The sequence below is a fragment of the Patiria miniata genome, unplaced genomic scaffold (assembly GCF_015706575.1).
Source record: "Patiria miniata isolate m_02_andy unplaced genomic scaffold, ASM1570657v1 HiC_scaffold_17, whole genome shotgun sequence".
Classification (NCBI taxonomy): Eukaryota; Metazoa; Echinodermata; class Asteroidea; order Valvatida; family Asterinidae; genus Patiria; species Patiria miniata.
This window is the reverse complement of record NW_024037055.1, coordinates 8,396,282-8,422,386: the sequence shown is the minus strand read 5'-3', so window position 1 is coordinate 8,422,386 and position 26,105 is coordinate 8,396,282. Positions and strand designations below refer to the sequence as shown.

The following is a 26,105-nucleotide window of genomic DNA, read 5'->3' as shown; positions in this document are numbered from 1 at the left end:
TTCAAGTATAACCTAGGCCTAAATGTATGCACGGCTGAGCATAAACAACACAAGGTCCGGCCCAAGACCTTGACACAGTGCATCCTCCAAAATCAGACACACAGTTTTGCCATTGTAGCCTCGATCCTGCAAAATCCTTCCTTTTGCAAAGAGGATTTTGGGGGATTTGGGAAGGTTAGGGTTAATTGGTCAACATAAAACAACAAACACTGGCCATTGTAAAAACACAATGCACAGCTTATACAATATTTTGTGAAGAAACTAAAAAAAAAAAGGGCCAGACTTATTAGGAAAATTAATACTCCATGTATATAAAATACGTACAATGTAAGAGTAAGACAAGACATCTCATACATAATACAAATACTTTTGTATTAAAAACTACTATAAAGATAAAGTCAATTCTCTGCCTAACTATACACACTGTACATGCTTTAAAATCCATTAAAAAAGAAACTTTATGGAAGATTTGTTTTTCCAGAGGTATGTTGTTCGAGAATATTTTTAAACAGGCACATATGGTGGGTACATGATGAAAGATTTCTTTCTCTTTAAAACTTTACAACTAAATAAATGAAAACAAATAAAACATCTGTAGCTAAAATGTGCTCCTAAACATAGACTTGCATAGTCCATCCACTACTTCTTTTCAAAAATTTCAAAGATACTTCTTTAAATACCATCTCGTCCTTCTGAATACAGTGTGTAGCATGCAATGGTGTGTGTTTTTAGAGTTTGGCTACTATTGCTGCCTTTAAAGGGAAAATACAACATTTGCAAACATCAAAAAATAAAACTTCCAAATCATTTTGAAATACCTTGCTGGACTGTTAGTGAATGACAGTGTAAAGCATCCTGTAAAATCATGGCACCTGGTATACTGTCATTTTCAAGAAAAGTGGTATTTTTGTATCAATTTCCAACGCTGGTCGGCCGACCAGCGTTGAAAAAAACTGGCTTTTTTTCAAATACTGGCCCCAATTGACCATTGCACTTGTTTGCAATCGATTACACACCTATGAACGGGTACAAGCCAGCTAGACTGGTTCCCTGACCTTACAATTCCCCAATGTATGTAAACTGCTCTGTTTCGTCTTATATGGAGTCGGGGAACCAGACTACAGGAAAAAGATTGTTTTTCTTGGTTTTTATAGCATTTTCGAACCCAAAACCTCAAAAAAGTCAGTGTAACTATATTTGCTATATATTTCCAACCCCCCAATTCCATCCATTTTTGAAAATTACAGCAAAAGCAAATGATGTATATTCCCTTTAAGATAAGACATGTTATACATGTGCTTAGCAAATCTCAACAATAAAAAAAAAAAAACATTCCTTTCACAAACACAATCGGATGGTTACAATTGAGACCCCAAAACTGATCGGAAAATACAAAGTAGAACTATCGGTTTTGAGTTGTCACATGCGGTCAAATTTCATCGCCAACTCTAAACATAGTGTATTGATACTTTTTTTTTCAATCAGCAGACATTTTTCTGGCTTGTGTCAAATTTACATCTTACTTTATATTAGAACAATGTATTCAGTCCGATTTTAGAAAAAAAGTTAATTACAAGTTTAGCGATAAATGAACCACAGCATTCATGTTTTGCATTTTTACATAAATCAGAAAAATAATTCTTTTTATTTACAATAAAACTTTTTTTAATGTTTTTAAGTCATGCTATGTGAGACAGCCTTCGCAGTGACAATATATGGCAGCAAAAATTAAGAAAACGAAACAGTTGTCCACGAGAGGCCATAAATGTGTGTGGTGTTTGACTTGAAATAAGTATGATCAAAGAGCATACAAAATAGTAAACATCACGCAAATATGTCGTCATCACTATCGACCTCTGCTGCTGTCTTTCTAGATGCCCTACATAACCTACCTCTCAGCTCATAGGCTGCTTCAGATCCTTGGGATCTATCCACCTGACTGGTCTGTCGCCGTTCCTGCCGGTCAAATTCCTCCTGCAGCCGCAGCGCCAGCTTGCGGTCTGCCTCTTCTTGCTTGAGTCGTCGCTCTTCCTCACCAACCAGCTCCATGTACTTCCAGATGGTGTTGCGTCTGGTCTTGGAGGGCGTTTTCTGATGCGGACTTGGCAGTCTCTGGCCGATGGTGGAAGGCGGGGATGTGTTTTTCGTCTTAGCCTTGGCCTTAGTTGCGGTGATCTCTGGTGGTGAGGGTCTCTTCCCGCTTTGGGAGTTGGCATGTCCTAATTTCACCTGTTCCGAAGTTCCGTTCTGCTCCCGAATCTGTTCCCTGTTGGACCCCTGAGTGGCGTCCATCAGGACTGCCTTTTCCGGGGTGGGGATGATTTTCTGTCTGTCCATCGCTACCTTGGAGGCATTCTCCTGACAGTTCTCTACCAGAAGCTTCTTAGAAGGGGTTATGGCATCCTTCTTGCTGTCTGATTTGAGTCTGCTAGAGTGCGGGGTTGGAATCAGGCAGGGCAAGGGGGGAGTGTTGCTACTCTGTGAAGGCAGCTTCTGTTGCTTGGGAGAGATGGAATGATCAGGATCTGTTGACTCGCCATCTTTGAGGGCAAACAGCTGCTTGATGCTGCTTTGTCTTGGCTTGGGCTGGTTGGTTCTCATGCGGTACACCTTTCCAGGGCTCTTCTTAACACTACTTGGGCTGTTGCTTGAATCGCTGCTACCACAAGCATCTTTTGTAGTCTTGAGAGATGTCGCATTCTCTAACCGCTGTCGCTTACTCTGTGTATCGGGACTGCAGCTTTTCCGTTTCACTCTGCAGTTTTTATCCGAGTTTTTTTCCTTTGGTGCTGCCTCAGTTTTCTGAATGTGGTGCTTTGTGATTCCATTCACCCGTTCTCTTGGTTTCAATGTATTCTCTGTGACAACAGAGGGCGGGCTTTCATCCTCCAAGTCCATCATTATGACATCACTGTCAGCATCCTTCCAGTCACCAGCTGGCTGTTTTGCTCGGCGAGCCTTTGTCTCATTCAAAGTTTCACTTTTCTTAATGTGATGTATCAGCGTTTGATGTTGGGGCTTATCGTCTGCAAGGGGGGACTTTTCTGGTTTGGCATTTCGCTTGTGAGCAGATGTGGCAAAAAGCGTGTGCCTGTTAGCAGATGGTTTGCGGTGAAGTCGCTTGTTAAGCTCTTGTCGCATCAAGCAGCTGGTTTCGCCTTGGGCAGCTTTGCCAGTCATCGTTGCTTTGGATGTTTCGGTCAACTTCCTCCTCTTTTCTTTGATCAGGCTCTCAAATTTAGCCTTAACAAGAGGCGGGAGGCTGGTGTCTTCAACGGGCCCTTCTTGGATCAGGTTAGCGGTGAGATTCCGAGGAGTGGTGTGGACAACTTTCGGCGACTCCTTCCTGCCGTTGGCGAGCCTACGGTGCGACGTGCGGGGCGAGACATCGATGGGCCTGAAATGGTTCAGTTCCGGAGAGATGCTATCTGTACTAGTCATGCTGTCAGATCGCTTCCTCATGCTTTTGAGTTCACTGACTACCTCAGAGGACTTCTTCTCGACACTCTCAAAGGCACTCTCTTTCTTGTTTCCCTTCTCGTCTCCACCGCCATCGTCTCCCTGCTCCTCTTTCGCATCCAAGACAAAGTCTGGGTTCAGCAAGCAGCCCTTTAAGCCTTTACTGCTTCCTGAGTCACTGCTGGGACTCGGGTAGGAGATATCAGGGCTTGCTGGATTGGAGACAATCTCTAGGATGCAATCGCTTGAACTCCGGTCTCCCCAGGGTGGATCGCCGATCAGGACCTGGTCATTGGTATCTCCGTTGGAGGTTGAGGGCTTGTCAAAGTCCAGAGCGATGCTGGAGACGGAGGAATCACTGGAGGCCCTTAAGCTGGACGCAGAGGAGACACTTAAAACTGGTGAGGCATTGGGAGCAGACTTGGAGGACGATGCTTTGGAGGAGGTTCGGGATGAGGGAGATGTCTGCTTGGCCCTGGGGGAGAGGAAGGTGTCAATGCGGCGACACTTGATGGTGGATGAGGTGCTGGTACTGCTGCTGCGCGAAGAGTTCCGGGACGTTTTTTTGGAGATGATTGTGGTGGTGGTACTTGGTGTAGATGACACACCACTAGGGCTCTGATTAAAAAAATTTAAAAAAACCAAACATTTTTTAAATACATCGGGGCTTGAAACGACTGTCTGACCAAGTTGTATGATTCATATTGTGTTGTGTCTTTCAGTGCCCGATAGATCACCACCCAAGCAACAATGAATCGACAGCGCACAACAGAAAAGTATTACATAATTGTTACCTTCAAGATGTCCTTCTGCAGTTTTCTGGCAAACTCCTCATCCTTCAAAGCTTGCTCGTGTAGATTATGGGCTCTGATTTCTTCCTATGAATCGACGAAAAGAAAATAAGAAAACTGTGTCATGTATATCCCAGGTACTCCAATTAAAGCCCGAGTCCATCATTTGCAGCTATCCAAAAAGTAACTGGCGTAATTACTGTTAAAAAACATACTCGGTTGAAAGACAGTAAGGGGACTAAACCCCCTGTGAAATTATTCGTTCTGGCAAGCTGTCATTTTGAAGAAATCAACAAAAGAAGGCCTTTCCAATGGTGCTTCTTAAGACACACCGTAGGAAATTTAAATTAGTAGTTTGTTTTGTTATTCGGCGAAGCGCGCGCAAGCGTTGACACGACGCACATGCGCGCGCGGTTGCTATTATTTGTCAGATCAGTGCGCGACATCGCGTAGCTGCAATCGGCTCAGCGAGAACGTGTCTCGGACTCTGAATTCAGGCCCAATTCAAAACATGATTCAGCAACTTTTGATTTGAAATTGAGATCCTATAATACTGTTTTTCTCAAAATATACAGCTGAAGCTGAGCTGAAACTTCATCAGGTGAGTTGTTCAGTACCCTTCTTTAGATTTTGAGCACTTTTGTTTCTTCAAACGAACAAAATCCACATATTACAAATGATGGACTGTACCTTTAAAAACCCATTGTCTGTTAGATCAGTGCATTCAGATAATTGCAGCAAAGTCTCCTGCCCAGGACACCTGACATACAAGGGGCGTGGCTAACCCGTAAACGGCGATAGGTCAATTCTTTAATACAACAGCAACTAATTTTGAGACAGAAAAAACCAACTGTTGTAAACAATCCTGCTTAGGGACTATACAATGCAACCGTTCACAGTTCTGACCTGCATGGGGCTGTCTCCCTGCGACATCTTCCGGGCTAACTCCTCGTCCAACTTCTGTTGCTGCGCCAGCTCATTCTGCTGCTCTTCATACAATCGGACTTCCTCCCTCTGCAGCCAGGCTATATACTCCTCGCTCTTCTTGATTTCCAGCTCTTCCATCTGTTGGCGTTCACTCCTCAGCTGGGGGGGGGGGGGGAAGCAAGGCAGAGAAATGCCAAAGGAAAGTTGTCATCAAAGATGATCAATTTGATTTCAGATGAAAACAACTGGGAATATTTTGTAATTTTGGTTGGTACAGTCGCTTTCCTAGTTCCGGATAGCAAACATCATGCAGGCTGCTTTCAGCTCAACTACTCCAGGAATTCAAGTGACATTGGTTTAAAAGTTTCCCTTGAGTGATGGAGAAACTACAAAATAGTTTTCCAAATTTAAGCTCTTTTTATTGTGACTTTGCGACGTCAAAAGTACCGATGCCGCTTTTCCTAGTTCCGGATCGGTTCAATCAGTTCCGAATCGATCAAAAACTGATTCGTGCGAATTTTTTTATTGGAGACTAGTCCAAAAGAGGTAGGTTTTTATTTGAAGCGATCCGGAACTAGGAAAAATCCGGAACTAGGAAAACGACTGTATGGTAGCAAAATAATATAAATTTAGAAATTACCTTCTCTATTGCCTCTTGATATTCTTGTTTTATAGCTCCCGGTTCACAAATTCTCTTCACTGGAAGAAAATCTGAAAGAAAAGGTGAAGACAAAATAAGTTTATTTGCCTCTGTTCTTAGCAAAACATCTGTTATCCCAATGTAATCTGCTTAGGCTTTATAGCTGCACAGGGTTTTACAGGTTTTGAAAAACCCACATAACAATCGATCATAACAAACAACAGAGACTGATGTCCAACTCATCTTTTTCTGTTTTTTTTTCTCTAAACAGGAAGTGTTGCTAAACTTTGAGACAGTTTTTGGATGTTTGATTTCCAAATGTTCAACGTTACATTACTATTTAGGAATATACAGGACAACTGATGCAAAATCAAACCTCAAACTTAACATGTAGTGGCTATCGCTATGGCAGCCATAATGTGATATTCATCTGCTATCGTTGTGGCATTGCAAAAACACCATCTCAAATCTAGAACTTAACTGCTCAACTAATCCTGTGTTTTGCCAAACTTTGTTTTTCTTTTTTTTCCCCTTTTAATGATTTGATTAACTTAAATGATTTTTAATCAAATCCTACTTTTTACAGAACTCGGAAGTAGATTAAATTTACATGATCTTCTTCTTCGTAATCACAATCAATGGCTTTATTGCAGGGATTATTTTTAAAAGGAAAATTAAGTAAGAAAGCCAATTGGTGTTGAACTTGAATAGGCAGATAGGTAAAAAAAAAAAAAACCAGACGGTCGACGACTGCCGTTACAATAGCCACTGACAAAGAATTATAATTCACTTTTTCAACATGTTCAAATCAATTTAAATTCAAAATGACAAAGGTCTATAATATAAAAATATAAATCATGTTGTTGATATTTTTATTTTTAATAAAAAAAATATAATTACAAATTAGACAGTTCTGGCATTTGTTTGGAATCTACATTGTCATTCGTTTTCGGGAATAAGATTTACCAGGAATTTCTTCTGCTTCTTCCTCTTCACCCTCCATCCTCCGGCGGCACTGGTCGGGGAAAGCCTCTTGGATCTGCCTCCACCTCCGCTCATCCATAAGTTTGTTCTCCCTGGCCCGCCGCCTGGCCCAGTTGCTGATCCGCAGTCGACACATCGGACAAGTGAAGTTGGCCTCCTGGACGTTCTGTCGAAAACACGGCATGCACAGCTCGTGATTGCAGGGCATTCGCACGGGCTCGATCAAGATAGACATGCAGATCGGGCATTTGCAGTCAGACAGCCGCAGGTTTGATCGGTTTCTCTCCTTTTTTGCGTCCCCATTTGGGGATATTTCGTCGCTACTCGACGCCATTTTTGCGTTCACAATCTCGATATCGCGCGCGCGACTTTTGACCTTACATTTGCATCTCATGCATAATCATTTTTGGTTGACTTTTAGTCAAATTCAGGTGATATTGAGTAATTTATAGCTAAATCCATGCTTCTAAGGTTAAAAGAAACGATTTTCTTCAGAAAATATTTTAATTTGTTTGTCTTGTCAGGTACTTTGGTGTTCCAAAATGAGTCATTCGTTTTGCGTAAACAACATGCAACAATTGACAAGTCCAATCTAGTTTTGGAGCGTCTGGCTCCCAAACGTCAGTGTGTTTATTTGTAAAGATAGACTATGAAGGGGACTGGCTACTTATTAGACTTCCCATAGTGCATCTGCTGTTTGTTGTTTGCATTTTGCTAATTTTGCTGTCCACAAACGGAAATCGAGTTCTATCTCTTTTTCCTTATTTCAATAATAAAAGGAAAAAGGCATGTTTCTCTTTTTTCATCATTAAGATAAAGTTTAAAAGAAAACACTCTTTTCGTTTTGTTTTTCTAATTTTTAAAAAGAAATACAAGAGGGTCCGGTTTTAATTTGGTTTACCGATGAAAAAAAGAAAACCTCTTTTCTCAATTTTAAGAAGATACAGGGACAAAATAATACTCTTCGCACTATATTTGTTTAAAGTTTAAAAAGAGAAAAGCGTTTCTGGTTACATTTCAAAAGTTTTCAATCTAAATTGAAACATATATTTTTTTATATATATATTGTTTTCTTTTTTAAATTTATATCAAGAAAAACAAAATAAATTTCTGCTTTTGTTTACCATTCTTTAATTAAAGTAAATCTAAGGGTTTCGCTTACATTCTCTCTTTATTTGATGCAAATAAGATAAAGACAATACGCGGTTCCATTTGGTATTTTTGTGAAATAAAAGAAAGACAGACAAAGTTTTGGTTGCCTTTTCTTTTTTGAGAAACGCTACTCTTATTTGTTGACTTTTTATGTATTTATTGTTGTTGTTTTGTCATGATTCATGAAGTCACCCCACTTTCTAAACTTATTACTCCGCCCATATATCTGCGCACGTTCGTGATGACGTCATGACAGAAATGCAAGATGGCAGCTCCCAGGCCGCAAGTTGCACGTGTGTATTTCTGCCATTTCTTTGAGATTTTCTCCTCTTTAAGCGACTGATTTAATTTTATTTACATTGTTGAAATGTTAATATTACTTATATGACATAATGAAGTTCATATTGTCAGTAAAAGTGGTATAATTCACGTCTGAAGTTGTCATTTTTAATATCCAAATGTTTATCGCACGCGCACCGCAGTACAGTAGGCTGTACGCAATCCGCATGGCAGGCTGTATGCAGCGTGCACAGTTTTCAGTGTCAAACACTGAAACAAACAGGGAGGAATTTTGAGAGTTTTTGACAAAAATATTTCTCAGTTGATCTTTGTGTTGTTAAAGCTGGAATCCTGGATTACCAAAAATAAAATCCATGATATTTGTGACCCTCGCTCCAGGAAAAGTACCTTAATTATTTTCAATGATTTTTGGGAAAAAGAGACTTTTTGAAACCAGATTACTTTTTGGCTAATTTGCATATTGAATAAAATTATAGCTTTTGGGCAGTTTTGGATGTAAAATAAAGAGAAAAATGCACACAAAATAAGTTTTTTCCCCCTTTATTCATCAAAATCAACATTTCTGTGAATGAATCCTTAAACTTTAGGTATCAAAGATGTCAATTAAGACCAAAAAAAGGAATTTGGATTTTGACGGAAAATTTCACCCTCTCAACATTCAGCGGGCCATTACACGTAAAAGCATAACCAGGGGTGTGAAATCTCAGCTTTAAAGCTGATTTCAGCTTTTTTTTGTTTCGGATTTCAGCCTTTTTCAGCTTTTTCCCTCATTTGCTGTGTACAAATGTAGGCCTGTAGCCTTTAGGAGATTTCCAAAGTTCAGCTTTTACACCTTTTTTCAGCTGTTTTCAGCTATTTTTATCAGTGGTCACTCACACCCCTGATAACGCGACTTATATCACCTTTTCCTGGAGCGGGTCACGTTTTTGAGAAAAAAACCAACAAATTATTTTATCCAAATATTTATTATAAATATTTGGATAAAATAATTTGTTGTTTTTCCCCCTTCTTTTTTGTCATGTTTGTTTTAATAATAGAGCTTGGAGGGGGGGGGGAGGCTAGGTTAGTTATCAATTTTGAATTAGCATTAGGCCTACCATAGTTCCTCCATGGGCCTACTTTTCCGTTAAGTAGGCCTATATAAAATTAAAGTAATGATTTTTAGACATTACATTTCTCGTCTTTGACTTTGCCAGTGCGTGGAACACAAGGACTATGGATGGTCAATGGACCACCAAGAATCGGAGAAAATGCCCAGTTTGCCAGGTAGCCTATATTACTTCTTCTTTTTTTAAAGATATAGTCCATCATATTCATTTGTAATTTGTGCATTTTGTTCGTTTGAAGCAACAAAAGTGTTCAAAATCTAATGACGGATACTGAACAACTAACCTGATGAAGTTTCAGTTTAGCTTCAGCTGTATATTCCGAGAAAAACAGCATCCGAGGATCTCAATTTCAAATCAAAAGTTGCTGAATCTTGTTTTGAATTGTATTGAATTGCAGCTATGTACGCGATGTCGCGCACTGATCCGACGAATTATAGCAACCGCGCGCGCCTGTGCGTCATGCCAATGCTTGCGCGCGCTTCGCCGAATAACAAAACAAACTACTAATTTAAATTTTCCTACGGTGCGTCTAAACACGCACCGTTGGAAAGGCCTTCTTTCGTTGATTACTTCAAAATGACAGCTTCCCAGAAAGAATAATTTCACAGGGAGTTTAGTTCCCTTACTATCTTTCAACCAAGTTTGTTTTTCAACAATAATTACGCCAGTTACTTTTTGGATGGCTGCAAATGATGGACTCTAGCTTTAATATATAAGTTACACTCTTGTTATTCCTATTTCTCATTGCATACATGGCCAAATTGCAGGTATCAAAAAATCAGAATTTATGTTTATAGTTTCAAGAATGAAAAAAAAAGTCATTTTAAATTTGAACTTGGGGAAAAACAACTTAAAAAAAAAGGTGTTTATGTAAATCAAATAAAAAAGGGCTTGTGCGGTGAAGTCTTTATGTAATTTAATTAAATTAATCGGACGTGTGCTTAACTTGATCTTTGAACCTTTCATTGAATTTGTTCTCTTCGTTTCTCTTTCCCCAATTTTTCTTCCAGGGATAGCAGCCCAGCATGCAGGGTCATGGCATACAGTCCGGATGGCACACTGTTTGCGTGGTGCAACGGCCAAAGGTGACAAATTGTTTACTTTTTCCCCCCATTGCATTACATTATGTAATTAAAGGGAATATACAACATTTGTTTTTGCTGCAATTTTCAGAAATAAATGGATTTGGAGGATTAGTATGTTATAGAAAATATTGTTAAACTGACTTAATTCAAGTTTTGGGCTTGTAGATGCTGGAAAAACCAAGAAAACCTATCATATTCTTGTAGTCTGGTTCCCTGACCCCACTTAAGATGAAACGGAGTAATTAAATTAATTTGGGCAATTGTAAGGTCAGAGAATAAGTCTAGCAGGCTTGTACCCCTTCACAGGTGTGTAATCAATTGCAAAGAAAAGTCAGAATAACTAAATATGAAAAAGTAGGAACAGTTTTTGAAAAACGCCAGTTTTCTCCAACGCTGGTCGGCCGACCAACGTTGGAAAAATACAGTTTTTCTTGAAAATGTCAGCACACCAGGAGCCACGATTTTAAAAGAAGCTTTACTTAATTATCACGTAAGGTATTACGTGATAATTTGATCATTTCGTTCTTTGGTGTTTGCAAATGTTGTATCTTCCCTTTAAGCCCCAACTAAAGCAATGGCCCTAACTATAGTTGGGACAGTCCCAACTATAGTCGAGACATTTCCCCATTAAAGTTTGAATGATCCCAACTATAGGCAGGACTATCCCAGTTACAGTTGGGACGATGCTATATTTTGGGCAATACAGCTTCAATGGAAGAGATGTAGAAGATTGCTGATTAACTTTGGCGCAAACTATTTGTAATCTTTTAGCCCCATATCCCTGAAATGCTACGTATAGTCCCACCGGAAATTTCTGAAATATTTTTAGACGCAACTATTTTTAATGCGTGCATCTTTGATAACTGCAAAAGTCAAACACACTTGTTCAAGACGCTGACTTATTTCCAAAGTGGGACTTTTTCTCGTTGATTTTCAACAGCACGTCTGTGGTCAGAGTCGCCGATTGTCAGATCGTCCAGCAGATTGCAACCTCCAGAACTGCTCAGCTGTGCTTCTCCCCCATTGGGACCTACCTAGCGACATGGCAGCCTTACCAAGGTAATGAACAACCTTATAACACCTCACCCACGGATTCTCTGTCTTGATTGGCCGAGAGCGAGTCACATGTTACTTTCTATTTTTGCTATCTTTCTGTGCTCGGCCAAAAGTACTATACCCGTAGCAACCAAAGTAGGCCTACTATACCATTAGCAACCAAAGTACTATATCCACGGCGCGGTATTTGTGTGCAAATGCATGCTGGTGTGCGCGTTGCGCGTAGCACGTATTGTTCGAAAGAGAGCGCGCCGCAGAGTTAGGTTCAAACATTTCGTGAAGGGGTGGTTTGGAAGAGAGAAATATATTTTCCCCAATTTTGTATTGAAATTGAAGTTTATTTCAACTGTGTTCAGATTTAAATACATTAAAATATTAAAACCAAGCAGAATCTGTGAGTAAAATCTTATAAAACAAATATTGACTGCTTTATGTCGTGGTGAAGTAAAACTAGCCTCCCTCGGTGATCCATGGAGCATTCTATTTTCCCCAGCATTCTATGGATCACCTCGGGAGGCTAGTTTTACTACACCACTCGAAGCATTCAATATTTGTATAAAAGAGCTACAATAGACCGAATCATTATGCCCTGCCCCATAATATTTGGACCAATCACAATCCAACAAGGGTTTGGCATGCCGACATTTTCATGACTCACTCGTCTTGAACACGCAGTGTGGCATAATATTACCCGTATTCGTTGTGGGTGGTGCCTTATGGATGGGTCTGTTATAAACCCTAACCTTCCAAAATCCTCCAAAATCCTCTTAGCAAAGTGGAGGATTTTGCAGGATTTTAGGCTATATGGCAAAAACTGTGTGGCTGATTTTGGAGGATGCACTGTGTCAAGGTCTTGGGCCGGACCTTGTGCTGTTTATGCTCAGCTGTGCATAAATTTAGGCCTGGATTATACTTGAAATCCGCCGCACTGCTCCAGGATGTCACTGGCTCTGCCTCAACATATTGACAGTGATTGCCGGAGGATTTTGCAGGATTGAGGCAGTGGTCACCCCTCCAAGGACAACGTTCAAGAAATAGCGGAGGATTTTGCAGGATTGAGGCTGTACGCTATTTTTACATGGAGGCAGTTGGAGGATTTTGCAGGATTGAGGTTGCACCCTAGCAAAAATGCCTAGGGAGTAAGGATTAACGGAGCGCAGACTTATTTCCTCATACAGAATACAACCAACATGACCCAAGTGCAGACAGCTCCCAATCTTCATGTTCATTGAATATTTTGAATGAAATGGAATGAACAATTTTTAGCCCAGTAATTTTTAGTCGAATAAAATGGAATGAAAAGTTGTAAAACCAGTGATTTAGTTGTCAGTCTCGTGTCCAGGGTGTACTATTTATTCATACTAATGATAAATTATATTACAATTTTATTTGAAATAAAATTTTGACATCAGTGTTGCACTGTTTGCATTACATCCAATAAAAAAAACTAACCCTAAGTTCCTATTAAAAGAGCATTCAAAGAGAGTTCTTAATCTCTTTTCTTCCCCCCTCCCCCCACTTTCTCAGCCGTCAAAGACAACCCAGCAGCCAGCCAGAATTTGCACATCTGGAGCTTAGAGACGGGCCAGGTCGTCAAGGCAACCATTCAGAAGAAACGAACACTTTGGTAAAGAATGAATACGCTGTGTTGCAATAGTTTCTGTTAGACTTTCTTATTTCAGAATTTTGTCAATAGTCCTCTGGCAGTTTTGGCAGCAAAATAGGCCTGCCGGCAAAATTGTCTAAAGTTGGCAGATGAGCTGCAAGGAAATAACGCCACCTATTTTCCATTAGTATCTTATACTTTGAACAGCCTCATATTGGTTGGTAGGTTGGTACCCCCCGCCCCCTCCCAAGGGTGACCGGGGCAGAATACAGGCTACTTTTTAGCGGTTACCGTCTGTTGGCATTAACTGTCTCTTACTTCCCGCCTTGAAGCAGTTCACATATTTCTGGGTTTGCCAATTTTCAGGAAGCCTCAGTGGTCGTCGGACGAGACAATCTGCGCTGTCTTTGCGAGTGGCGGAGTTCACTTCTATAAAGAAGATGATTTTGGTACGTTTTGCTATTTTTAAATGTTTTGATTAAATTCAAAGTTACATGAAGAAGAAAATTGGAAACTTAAATTCTTAAGAAAGTTTCTCAGTTATCTAAGAAAAGTACAGTTTTGAGAGAAGAAGCCTTCGGCCGTGGCCTGTCAGTTATTTATTTACCAGATACTGCTGGAAGATGATTACATATTGAAGCGGAAATTTTAACCTGTTTTGCAGAGAACATAACAGCAAGATTGACACTTCCCAGATTGGATGGATGTGTCCTATCAGAGGGCGTGGCTCCTCCTTCAGTCGCTGCCTACGTGCCAGTTGTGAAGGTAACAGAGAGCTATATTAAAATTACAAGAACGCTAACTCCTCATTCTTACGCCCGGAGATACTTAATAATAATTGTGCTTGATAATGTATGTTATCAGTCATCCAGTAGTAGTTGATGATTTTTCTTAATTGAATTGAATACTGGAACTTACTTTATTTTTGCAACTGTGCGACGTTGCGTCCGAAACCATCGGACTTCATCAGGCAACTGGTGACCTGGTGGACTGGTCACGTGAGAGACGGCTTGGAATCCCTTGAATGGCCTGGTCCCATGCATGTGATAGGTTGAAGCTTAGCCCCCCTCTTTTGTTGAGTGTTGGTTGTTCGACCCTTTTCCAATAATTGTGCTTATATAGCACTTTCCATCGTATCAACGATCTCAAAGCACTTTACAATTATTACCCCGTTCATCAGGCCATGGGACCACGCGGCAGCCGATATCAGCGTTCAATCGGTCCTCGACCCTCACAGGTACCCATTTATACTCCTGGGTGGAGAGAGGCAATTGTAGTTAAGTGTCTTGCCCAAGGGCACAAACACCATGTTCCTGGCTGGGTTCGAACCCACGCACCTTCGTACACGAGTCAAACACCATAACCGCTGGACCATGGCGTTCAATACACTTGGAATCCTTCTGCACGCAGACATTTTGAATTCATGTGCGTGTTTGTAGAACATAATGAAATTAGATGGAGTGAATTTTGAAAATCTACTCTAAATGCAACGCGCAAGTACAACATGAGCAAACAACTTAAGTGCGTCTTCGGCAACTAAAGGGCCCATGCAATATACTTTTTCTAATGCAGTCCTTGAAAACATACCTTTGTGTCCCATTTAACCTGATTCAAAATTTTCGTTTTTCAATTTCAAGGATATTTTGGTGCCTTTTGGGATTTTATGCTAATGGATTGCCATATTCATAAGCAACAGTGTGATGTCATTTCAGGCACAAACCACTATGCTCAGCTATTTCAGCACGAAAAGTTGCCAGAATTGGGGATATTTTGCTGTCGTGAATTTTCTTTTCTTTGGTGATTAGTTGTTGTGTCAGTACATGGCAGTAAGCCAATGAGCAACTTTTTCTCACAAATGTTTTCAAGGAGCAGATTTTGGGGTTCACATTTGAACAGAAAACCCCTAAATTGAACAGTGTCTTCCTGAAATGACATCACAGCAACAGCGCCCTCAGTTGTCCGGAAAAGCATGGAACATTTGTTATGTTTATTAGAAGTGCACTTTTGAGTAAAATTAACCAAAAAGGGATGTCAAATATTTTCATACATTTAAGAGGAGTAGAAAGTTGCACAAAATGTGTCCCTAAGAAAAATTCATTTCATGAACACTTTAATAAATCAATCATTGTTAGTCACGTGGCTGTATTATCAGTAGCCCCTGGCCATTTCGTGAATTACTTCATTTTTATATCTCCTTTTGATTGGTTTTTCCCTACTGTTTTAGGGGACCCCTGCCTTTGTCAGGTTGTATCGATACCCCAACTTGGGGGGCGAGGGTTCTGCGTTGGCCAGTCGGAGTTTCTTCAAATCTGACAGCGTTCACATGCTGTGGAACAAGAAAGGTGAGTATAAAGGGACATTATGGCCTAGAAGGCACCCAATTGGGCTACAAAAACACGTTTTAAACAAAATTACATTAATTGGAAAGAGCATTTAAAAGTAGGATATAAATGTCCACACAACCATTCTTTAAAAACTGGGCATTTTTTTGTTATTCTTGCAAGAACCATGCAAGAAAGAATTTCGGGGGTCACAATTTTGACTCCGAAAAATCGAGCTGTTGAGTGCTAGTTGTGAATCCTGCCGCACAGTGGTTCGCATTTTGCAGACTGGTACGAAACAACAACGAAAAGTCCAAAACAAGATATTTTTCATGGATTTCAGGCCATAATGCCCTTCTAACTGTACTGGACTGCTCCCTTTGATTTTGATTTTCACAATTCAAGTCGAAGTTCACACTTCTAGCCAAGGTCACAGCTTTTTACTTTTGATTGCTGTTCATGTCCCACTTTTGACAGGAAATGCTATTCTAGCTATGGCTAGCACAGACGAAGACAAAACGGGCAAGTCGTATTACGGAGAACAGTCGCTGCATTTCCTGGAAACCAGCGGCGAGGGATGTGCTGTAACACTCTGTGAGTAGTCTGTCTGTTGGTCTGTCTGTCTGTCTTCATGTATTGTTGGGAAGTTATTCGCTCATGCGGCCATGGTTTTGTTTCTGGCAAATACATTTCTGGCTAAGCAATTTCCATTTTATCACATTGGAGATTTGTCCATTTTACCACCATTTCTTTTAGCAAAGTTGCTTATTGAATTGATATGTTTGTTTGTTTGCTTGTTTATTGAATTGATATGTTTGTTTGTTTGTTTGTTTCATTTCAGCCAAGAAAGGACCCATCTACAGCATAGACTGGAACCCCAACTCCTTAGATTTCTGTGTGGTGTATGGCTGTATCCTTTAAACTGGAAACGTGTCCGACATTGTCATTTTCAAATGAGCGCATCTAAAACTTGGCAAAATTTATCTGACAACATGACATATTTGCTGACACCAGGTCAAATGTAACCTGATAGTTGGTAGGTCATGTAAATCTGACAGTAGGTCATATTTACCTGATAGCAGGTCATATTTATCTGACAACAGGTCATATTTATCTGACAGCAGGTCACATAATAACCAACAATGGGTAATATTAATTGCCACTGGGTCATATATATATATGACTGTTGGTCATATTTATCTGACAGTAAGTCATATTTTTGTGACAGTATGTCATATTTATGACAAACGCCATCTTTACCCTAAAAGAAGCTCACATCTTTCAGACAGCAACCTTTTTTGACATTGGGGCATAATTTCTGACGACAGGTCAAATGTTTGTTTCCTTGACCCATTTGTCATCAGTCAGCCCAGCCAAAGCAACCCTCTTTAACCTCAAGTGTGAGCCCATCTATGACTTTGGCACCGGACCTCGGAACTGTGTGTACTACAATCCGCAAGGGACTGATATCCTTTTGATACTTTGTCAACAAATCCTCTGTCATCATGGGCCATGTTCATTGGTTGATGCTTAGGCCAAAAAAAAAAAGTCTCCGGTTTCTTGTATGCGCGTGCGTCGCCGTAGCCATGCGCGTCGGCAAAATAAAAAAGGTTTTTTTTCAATGAAAGATGATGTCTCAAAACCACCAAACTCACTGGTTTGACTGGAATTCTGCTGCTGCACAATTTTAACGTGTTTTTAGATTGGGTTATGGTCGAGAATAAGCTTTATGTGGCCTCTCTGGACTCCCATATATTTGCACTAAGTTTAGTCGGGCACCATTTGCAGTCATCAGCACACATTTGAAGCAAAAAAATCAGGTAAAAAAAAAAAAAAGCCGTGTCGCCGCACCACTTTTTGGGCAAGCTCCATACCAGAAACCGGAGACTTTTTTTTTTTTGGCCTTAGCAGAGTTGTAACGAGTCACTGATTTTTGTGACTCGAATCGAGTCGAGTCATTTTAAAGAAGTGACTCGAGTCATTAGGTCAAGACGGTCGAGTGGAGTCGAGTCGAGTCAAGTATTTAGCTCGAGTCAATGCGAGTCACAAATATTTGAGCACTATACAATAAATAAACACTAGAGAGAAAGTCATTTTTTGGCTTTTTAAATTTTACATTCGGGCTACTACATGTGGCGACACCACATTTGCCTCTTAATGAAAATAAAAAGGGGGTGCCAGCTGATCGTCATTCAACTGGGGACAGTGATCAAACCACGTATGTATATGTATACATTATTCGCGAACATTCTAACGTGACGTGAACAAAAACCTGCACCGGCGTAAGTCATTGCAAATATTTTTCGCAAAGTTTTGCTTTTATTTTTGGGACTCGAGTCTCATTAGCCTTCCTCGAGTCGAGTCGAGTCATTCTGATGAGGGACTCGAGTCGAGTCGAGTCATTTGCTCGCAGTGACTCGAGTCGAGTCGAATCATTTGCCCTTAGGGACTCGAGTCGAGTTGAATCACCAAAATTGTGACTCGAGTCAGACTCGAGTCGAGTCATTGACTCGAGTCATTACAACTCTGATGCTTAGCTGGTGAGCTGGCAAATCTGAGGCAGATTGTATGGAGAAAACAAGGCCACCGGCTGAAATGCATCAAGGAATTGTTTTCAGATAAAGTGTGAACCGTTGTGAGGATCACTTTTTTTTCGGAATTATTGCAGCTTGTTTCCTTAATGATTTTGTACTGATTTGCCTTGCCGGTTTCGGGAACTTGAGAGGGAAAATGGTAAGAACGAGTGAGATAGTTGCTAAAAATACAGGTTTTGTATCGTTTAAAAGGGAATTGTATTGTTTAAAAGGGAACTTAGTTGTTCTAAGAAGAAATAATACAGTCGACTCTCGTTAGTACAAACTCTGTTAATACAAAATTCTGGTTATAACAAACATAAAGGCTTGGTCCCAACTGTGCATTTATGTGCACAATGAATGGGACTGATGTTCCTCTTAATACAAAATTCTGATATAACAAACAATTTGGCTAGGTCCCAACGAGTTTGTTATAACGAGACTGGACTGTATATGTATGTTTGTGTCTGACAGGGGGGCCCCCATAAAAAAAATCAACCCAAGTCACTCCCCCCACCCCCCCACCCCCAGTCCCCATTCCCTCCCCCTCCCCCTTTCCACTTGAAATGTGTTAGGCATATAAGTGATCATGGTTAACAGATTTAATAGCAAATTTCACGTTTAGGGGCATCTTAATGTGAGACAGATGACGCTGGCAAAAGTTGCAGTTTATGTAGCCCTTAACACACCGACAATATTCACACTGTTAAGTTTTGTTAACCCTAAAAGGCCGGATTATTTTGACCATCTCTCAGCCGGGGGGATCCCCCCCCCCCCAAGTTCTCGGCCATCGAGTGACGAAAAATTTTGAAACTCCGTACATGCATAGAGCAACTCATCATGAACATACCCAAGAAATTTCACGACTATAGGTCAAAGGGTTTTGGAATTATGGCTAATTAATTATTCATAGGTACGAATGGTAATTCTGTACCCGTGTTTTGCTTCAGTTTTATACCCGGTCCCTGTACTACCCACAAATGCATACCATTACTTGATTTCAACCGCAGAGCTATATTAAATTACTAGAGCGCTAACTCGTCATTCTTGCGCGCAGAGACGCTTTGAAGCCGTCCTGGGCGAAGACATTTTGAATTCATGCGCTTGTTTGTAGAACATAATGAAATCGGATGGATTGAATTTTGAAAGTGTACTCTAAAAGCAACGCGCAAGTAGAACATGCGCAAACAACTTAAGCGTGTCATGACAGTTCAAAAAACGTCACGGCAAAAAGCATCTGCAGCGAATACGCGCACGCGTTGCGCTGTTTGCGTAGAGCAAAATGACACTCTCATTTGCTGATTATGCGTTTCGGTTTTGGGCGTATCGGCTTCGATAACGCACTGGTATGGAATACAAACGCAGATATGCAAATACTAATAGCCGTACAAAAGCCATACAAAATTGCTAGTTCTCCATAGGTTTGTGCACAAACATGGATGCGCCCATCAGGCATTACTTTGTACATCGAGTTAGCGCTCTAGTAGTTTAATATAGCTCTATGATTTCAACTCAAGTTTTCAGTGTTTCATTGATTGATTGATTTCTACACAGGAATTTTGGGGGCGGGGCTCCCTGAAGTTGGTCAGTAGGATGCAGGCTGATGACTCGACGCAGTTTGAGTGGAGCCCAGATGGGGAGCACTTCCTGACTGCTACCTGTGCGCCCCGCCTCAGGGTGGGCAACGGGTGAGTCACTGTGTCCCTCTGGGTGTCTGTCACCCTATGTGTTCAAAAAGGTGTGATTAAAAAACCGACAAACAGACCCTTGACATTTGATTGGTGGAACTCACAACACATGACATTCGTTATTGCCCCCTTTCAAGCCGGGGCTCAAAAAGTCCCATTATCGCCCATGGGGAATGGGAAATACTATTGAACAGTTGGGATCATTCTTGTTCCATGACGTGGATTTGTGTGCAAATGAATGCTGGTGTGCACGTTCAGCGTTGCGCGTAGCGCGTATTATATAACTGACATACAGATCCTAGTCATTTGATTGGTGGAACTCACATCACGTGGCATTCGTCATTGCTCCCATTCACGCCGCGGCTCAAAAAGTACTATCCGCCCATGGGGAATGGGAAATACTATTCAACAGTTAGGATCATGACGCGGTATTTGTGTGCAAATGCATGCTGGTGTGCGCGTTCAGCGTTGCGCGTAGGCTGTATTGTTCCAAGAGCCAGCGCTACAGCGTTAGGTTCAAACATTTTCGTGATGGGGTGGTTTTGAAGAGAGAAATAGATTTTTCTTCAGTTTTGTATTGAAAAAAAGTTCAAATATATCACATGACAAGGATCTATATATGTGGGTCATTCTATAAATTTGGGGTCCACTTTTTTTCCTGTCCCTGTTACGTCTGACATCTATGATTTGATCATTCTGATGCACTCCTTTATGCAGTCATCCTCCAAGAGTGATAATGAATAGCAAACTACTTTCCCAACAAATAAAAAATACTTTGATGTCATTCATAATGATACTTGAATGGCAAATGACAAAGTAACCAAGGTAACAGGGACAGGAAAATGTCACACTTTGGACCCCAAATTTATAGAATGACCCATATGTCAGTTATATAAAACAAATATTGAGTGGCTTTAAATTGTGAAATGGGAGGAATATTATCGCTTGGTAAAATCTGGACTTTTCCAGAAGTCCAGATTTTTCCTCGCGATAATATTCCTCCCATTCCACGCTGAGCCACTCAATATTTGTATACTGTTCAAAAGAGCCAGCATTACAGCGTTGGGTTCAAACATTTTCATGAAGGGGTGGTTTGGAAGGGAGACTTAAGTTTTCCACCAATTTTGTATTGAAATAAAAGTTCAAATAAATCAAATGACAAGAATCTATATGTCAGTTATATAAAACAAATATTGAGTGGCTTTACATTGTGAAATGGGAGGAATATTAAAATCTGGACTTTTCCAATTCACTTGGCAAGTCCAGATTTTACCTTGCAATAATATTCCTCCCATTTCACTCTGAGCCACTCAATATTTGTATACTATCACGTTTTTGGGTCAGTGTTTGTCCAAACGTAATGAAATTCCTGTAGAGCCCAGATGGGAATCACTTCCTGACTGCTACCTGTGTGCCCCGCCTCAGGGTGGCAACAGGTGAGTCACTGTGTTTCTCTGGGTGTCTGTAACCGTGTGTGGGTAGGCATACACCGCGTTATGGGGAAGTTTTTTATTGGCAAATTAGGACCGAGTTATGGGGACTTTCTGCTGTCCCCATAGCATTTTCGGTCCCCACAAATACCTTGCACAGACGAGTGTAAGTCCCCACAATTACGGAACAAGAATGTGTGTTCAGGTCAGTGTCACTCAGATTTTGCCGAGGGCATAAGTAGTTCACATCACACACAAAGTAACGTAACTCAAAGCAAATGTTGCCTCCTGACTTGTTCCCTTCAGGAAGAGTTTCTGTTACTTTTGCCTGGATTAAACGATCCTTTTACTTTTCATTTTGAACCCAAGCTACAAGTTTTGGCACTACTCAGGCCGGTTACTCAACGAGTTCTCCGTTCCCAACGACAAGGAATTATGGGAAGCCGTATGGCAACCGTTCCCTGCTGGAGCCTTCCCAGCAAAGGCCGTCATCAGCCCACAGACGACGGCCACCCCAGCGGAAGCGAAGCCAGCCCCTTACAGACCCCCAAACGCAACTGGTGCTTCAAACTTCAAATTTTTGGTAATTTTTTTCGCTGACATAGCGTTTAGACATCTTCACTAGTAAGCAAGAGTTTGAGAGTTCAAATTCGACCGAAGCAAGCTCGTGAATTTTGTTGGTAAATTTTTCTAGGGATTTTACCAAATATGGTTTTTGGGAAAAGAGCGTGAGCTTACTTTTTTGTTTATTATTTATTTATTTTTGGAACAGGAAGAAGAACTTCCAGAGGCGTTGTCTGGTAAGACCACGTCAACTTTATCATCTTTTAGCAATTTGTTTATTATTCAACACGTGAGCCATGAAATTGCCTGCTTCAGCATCTAGCAGAGTCAAAATAGCCATTTCCAATAATCAACCATTCCAACAATTAACTTGTTAAAATTCCTTCTTTTTAATTGTAGTCCTTTTTTGTTGTTTAATTGTACCAATGTAGGAGGCCCCCACCCCTCTGTTAATTTGATAGTTTTCATTTGTTTTATCTCCAGTATTTTTTCGTGTTATTATTGTTCCTGTGACATTGTTGTGTTGATCGTTTGTATGTAGACCACGCAATATAAATTTGAATTAACATGTGTTTATTTATTATTATTCAATTTCAAGGTGTCCTTATTGATGGTTTATCTTTACTGTTGTTACAGAGAAGGCTCTCTCCAAAAATGCTCTTAAAAATAAGAAAAAGCGAGAAGCAAAAGCCAAGGCCAAGAAGGATGAGTTGGTTGGATCACCTTTTGTAAGTTGAATTTGTGTAAAAACGCCCGGTGTTTAAAGGACAGCTGTGTAGACGTTTACATTCTACTTTTACATTCAAAGTAACGTTTATTTCCACATGATCATAAAGAAAAGTACAATAAATATAGACAGATGTGGAGGCACGTTCCAAAAAAGCGGGGCTTGTCAAGGAACAGCCCGTTTACAAAAAAACAAAACAAAGTAACAGCTTCACAATAAACGAATAAACATAACACCACCTATAACAAGAACACAAACAGTGTGTATACGTGTACGACGACTAAAATAAGAAAAGATATGATTCAATAAGAAAAAAATAATAAACCAAGATCAGAAAAGTAAAGTAAGTGGGGCTTACTGAGTCGACTGGTGGATTAACAAAGACTTCAGTTTGTGTTTGAAAAGAGCGAGTGATTTACATTCAGAAAGTGGTAAGGGAGGACTATTCCAGTTGTTAGGGCCTGAGAACGTAATAAAATGTTGAGAGAGAGTGGTTTTAACCAGTGGAATGTGAACTTTAGAAGAAGACCGGGTATTATGACTGTGAACAGATCTGTTTAACTGAAAAAGATTATGCAGAGTTGGAGGAAGTACATTATTGAAGAATTTGAACATGAAAATATTTTGTTGGAGGCAGTTGATATTGGCAAGAGTGAGAAGATTAAACTTGCGAAATAACGGCGTGGTGTGATCTCTAAATTGAGCCTAAATTACATGCTCTTTCCAATTAACATCATTTTGCTTAAAATACATTTGGTAGCCCAACTAGGAGCATTCCAGGAAGTAATGTCCCTTTAACGGCTCAATTTTTTATTTGGTTTTGCAGGATTCACGTTCGGCCGAGCAACGAGATGCCTTAGCCATGGCCTCGTACGTCCTGGCCCCGGCCCAGAACACGCCGGTGACTCCGGCCTCAGAACAGGATGCCCCGATCTCTGCAGAGACGGACAAGAAGATCAAGAACCTCAGAAAGGTCAGTGTGGTGGCTCCGAAAGGTCAAGGAAAGGTCAAAGAATGGCCAAGAAAGGTCAAGCAAGGTCAGGAGGGAATGCAAATAAGCATACGCAAGGTTGAACAGGTCAGCGAGGTCAGGAAAGGTCATCCAGGTCAGTAAAGGTCACAAGGTCAAAAACATCACCAGAGCAATGTTGGAGCAAAGGCTTTGACCCTCAAGGCCAAGGCCAAGGCCAAGGCGTGGACCTTCAAGCCTCGAGGCCAAGGCCAAGGCCTAACCCTCAAGGCTAAGGCCAAGGCCAAGGCCCTGTTTTATAAAATGACCACTAATATAGAACTAATTATAGTCACATGACACATCATCACGAATCGCTCATTAAGAAGAACAAGTTGTCTTTAATTGCAATCAACATGCTCGCATACACTGCGTTATGACTGCATTGTGTGTATTAAAGTATAAGTTCAGGTCTTCGTGAATATGGTTTATTACTAAAACAAAATAACGATATATTGACGCACTCTCCCGAGTGTAACAAAAGGGGGATCCAAGAAACTGATTTGGGAAATTTTTATTTGCTGGGCCAACATGGTCAGAAATATTAGCATTATCTAAAACAGATACATGCAAATCTTTAGCACTTATCAGGGAGACATATAAAACCAATCAGATCTATTCCATAATTGTATACAATTTAAGTGATCATCTCATTAGCCCCACAAGTGTACAGAATATTGTTGCAGCAAATCTACTACAATGGTAACAAAATATGATGCTATAAAAGTGGAAGTGTGCCCAACACACAAATCTATAGGGTGTTTCCCTCCTCCATGGTAACACGATTAAAATGGTAACAGCAAAATTTGAAACAGATTTATCTGGAAAATGCAAAAATCTATGGGCCTTGAAGAGCCTTGACTCAAAATTGTAAGGCACTGATCCCTCAAGGCCAAGGCTTTTGCCCTCAAGCCTTGAGGCCAAGGCCAAGGCCCTAAAGTCCAGCCTTAAGGCAGCCTTAAGGCCAAGGCCCAGCATCAAGGCACTACATCACTGCACCAGAGTCTTGAGGGGATGCAAGATGAGGCCTTTGTCTGCCATACCACAAACTACAGGTATGGCTTTGGAGTGTCTGGCGGGGCTACAAAATTGTTTTAAAAAAAAAGGAAATCTTGTCAGAGGTCACTCAAACCAAAATAAGTAAGATTTGAGGCTTTGCATGGTGGAGATGCTAATGAATGAAAGGTTTGCAGAGACACCATGTGGGAATAATTTCTCAAAGTTAGAGAATGGTTTTGAAAGAACGAGAGATATAAAGTCGACGTTCCGGTCAGTATGCTCTGACCGTCTTCAGGAGAGTGCCTAAACTCTCCTGAAGACGGTCAGAGCATGCTGACCGGAACGTCGAGTTTATACCTCTGGTTCTTTTCAGAACCATTCTCTTAGTTTGAGAAATTATTCCCACTTGATTTTTCAGCAAACCTTTCACTCAAACCAAAATAATACTATTTTTATTACTTTTTTTTAGAAATTGAAAGCAATTGAGAAACTGAAGGCCGAGAAAGCCCAGGGCAAGACTCTGGAGGCAAACCAACTCCAAAAGATCGAGGGAGAAGCGGCCATCGTCAGTGAGTTGCGGGAACTGGAACTGAATAGCTAAAGTCGGTGACATCACCAACATGTCAAACTCCCTTTTTTATTTCTTCAAATTCCAAAATTGGACACCAAATACTGAAGGCCAAAAATATTGTTTTTCCAGCAATCTTTTCTTTGGGTTGAAATCGTAAGAAGGCTGTACCCAACATTATTTATATACATATGTGCAGTCATGCATAATTGAACCCTGCATTGTGCTCGATGTCATCGGCACTGCCTCAACCCATTAAAGGTATAGTCCATCATTTGTAATTGGTGCATTTTTTTCGTTTGAAGCAACAAAAGTGCTCAAAATCTAAAGAAGGGTGCTGAATAACTAACCCAATGAAGTTTCAGCTCAGCTTCAGCTGTATATTGTGAGAAAAACAACATTCTAGGATCTCGATTTCAAATCAAAAGTTGCTGAATCATGTTTTGAATTGGCCCTAAATTCAGCGTCCCAGACACGTTCTCACTGAGCCGATTACAGCCACGCGATGTCGCGCACTGATTCGACGAATAATAGCAACCGCGCGCGCGTGTCCGTCGTGTCAACGCTTGCCGAATAAAAAAAAGGAACTACTAATGGACATTTCAAACGGTGCTTCTTAAGACGCATCGTTGGAATGGCCTTCTTTCGTTGATTTCTACAAAATTACAGCTTGCCAGAAAGAATAATTTCACAGGGAGTTTAGTTCCCTTACTATCTTTCAACCAAGTATGTTTTTCAACAATAATTACGCAAGTTACTTTTTGGATAGCTGCAAATGATGGACTCTGGCTTTAACAGTGATTGTTGGAGGATTGAGGCTGAATCCAATTTTTACATGGTGGCAATTGGAGGATTTTGTAGGATTGAGGATGGTTCCTAGCCAAAAGGGCCTGGGGGGTTGGGATTAACTTTATTTCATTTTTGTCCCCAATTTAGTCTTATGCTTATTTTTGTAACAGGAAAAGCATTCCTGCACTTACTTAAATAGGACATTTAAAATTTAAAATTGTATTGATAGGTATTTTTGCAGAAAACAACAGCATAAAAAAAATGTATAAGAAAGGATGATCATCTTGTTTCCTTTTTTTTAAAATAGGCCTTTTGCTCGAAAGGTCTA

At 40.5% G+C, this 26,105-nt stretch overlaps 2 protein-coding genes across 2 annotated transcripts; one reads left to right on the top strand and one right to left on the bottom strand.

The window, feature by feature from the left end:
- Positions 1-1,193: 1,193 nt before the first annotated feature.
- LOC119723749 (serine-rich adhesin for platelets-like) lies at positions 1,194-7,378 on the bottom strand. Its single transcript, XM_038194587.1, has 5 exons — positions 6,784-7,378; positions 5,818-5,888; positions 5,157-5,336; positions 4,254-4,337; positions 1,194-4,077 (listed from the first exon to the last, which is right to left on the bottom strand). Exons 1-5 carry the CDS (start codon positions 7,193-7,195, stop codon positions 1,825-1,827), a joined length of 3,000 nt encoding a protein of 999 aa, XP_038050515.1. The 5' UTR covers positions 7,196-7,378; the 3' UTR covers positions 1,194-1,824.
- Positions 7,379-8,180: 802 nt separating this feature from the next.
- LOC119723748 (eukaryotic translation initiation factor 2A-like) lies at positions 8,181-25,318 on the top strand. Its single transcript, XM_038194586.1, has 18 exons — positions 8,181-8,246; positions 9,450-9,519; positions 10,373-10,447; positions 11,388-11,506; positions 13,031-13,130; positions 13,476-13,558; positions 13,774-13,874; positions 15,334-15,451; positions 15,908-16,024; positions 16,272-16,340; positions 16,795-16,896; positions 18,123-18,163; positions 19,558-19,691; positions 21,491-21,704; positions 21,894-21,921; positions 22,322-22,413; positions 23,239-23,385; positions 24,890-25,318. Exons 1-18 carry the CDS (start codon positions 8,219-8,221, stop codon positions 25,019-25,021), a joined length of 1,770 nt encoding a protein of 589 aa, XP_038050514.1. The 5' UTR covers positions 8,181-8,218; the 3' UTR covers positions 25,022-25,318.
- Positions 25,319-26,105: the final 787 nt, after the last annotated feature.

Excerpts from the sequence above, each read along its gene's own strand:
- LOC119723749 (XM_038194587.1), bottom strand. The coding sequence starts at position 7,195 with ATGAGATGCAAATGTAAGGTCAAAAGTCGCGCGCGCGATATCGAGATT. Across the intron at positions 5,337-5,817 it reads ATCAAGAGGCAATAGAGAAG|CTGAGGAGTGAACGCCAACA; the intron begins GTAATTTCTAAA and ends CCCCCCCCCCAG. Across the intron at positions 4,338-5,156 it reads AGGGAGACAGCCCCATGCAG|GAAGAAATCAGAGCCCATAA; the intron begins GTCAGAACTGTG and ends GTCGATTCATAG.
- LOC119723748 (XM_038194586.1), top strand. The coding sequence starts at position 8,219 with ATGGCAGCTCCCAGGCCGCAAGTTGCAC. Across the intron at positions 13,559-13,773 it reads CTATAAAGAAGATGATTTTG|AGAACATAACAGCAAGATTG; the intron begins GTACGTTTTGCT and ends CCTGTTTTGCAG. Across the intron at positions 18,164-19,557 it reads GGAACTTGAGAGGGAAAATG|GAATTTTGGGGGCGGGGCTC; the intron begins GTAAGAACGAGT and ends ATTTCTACACAG.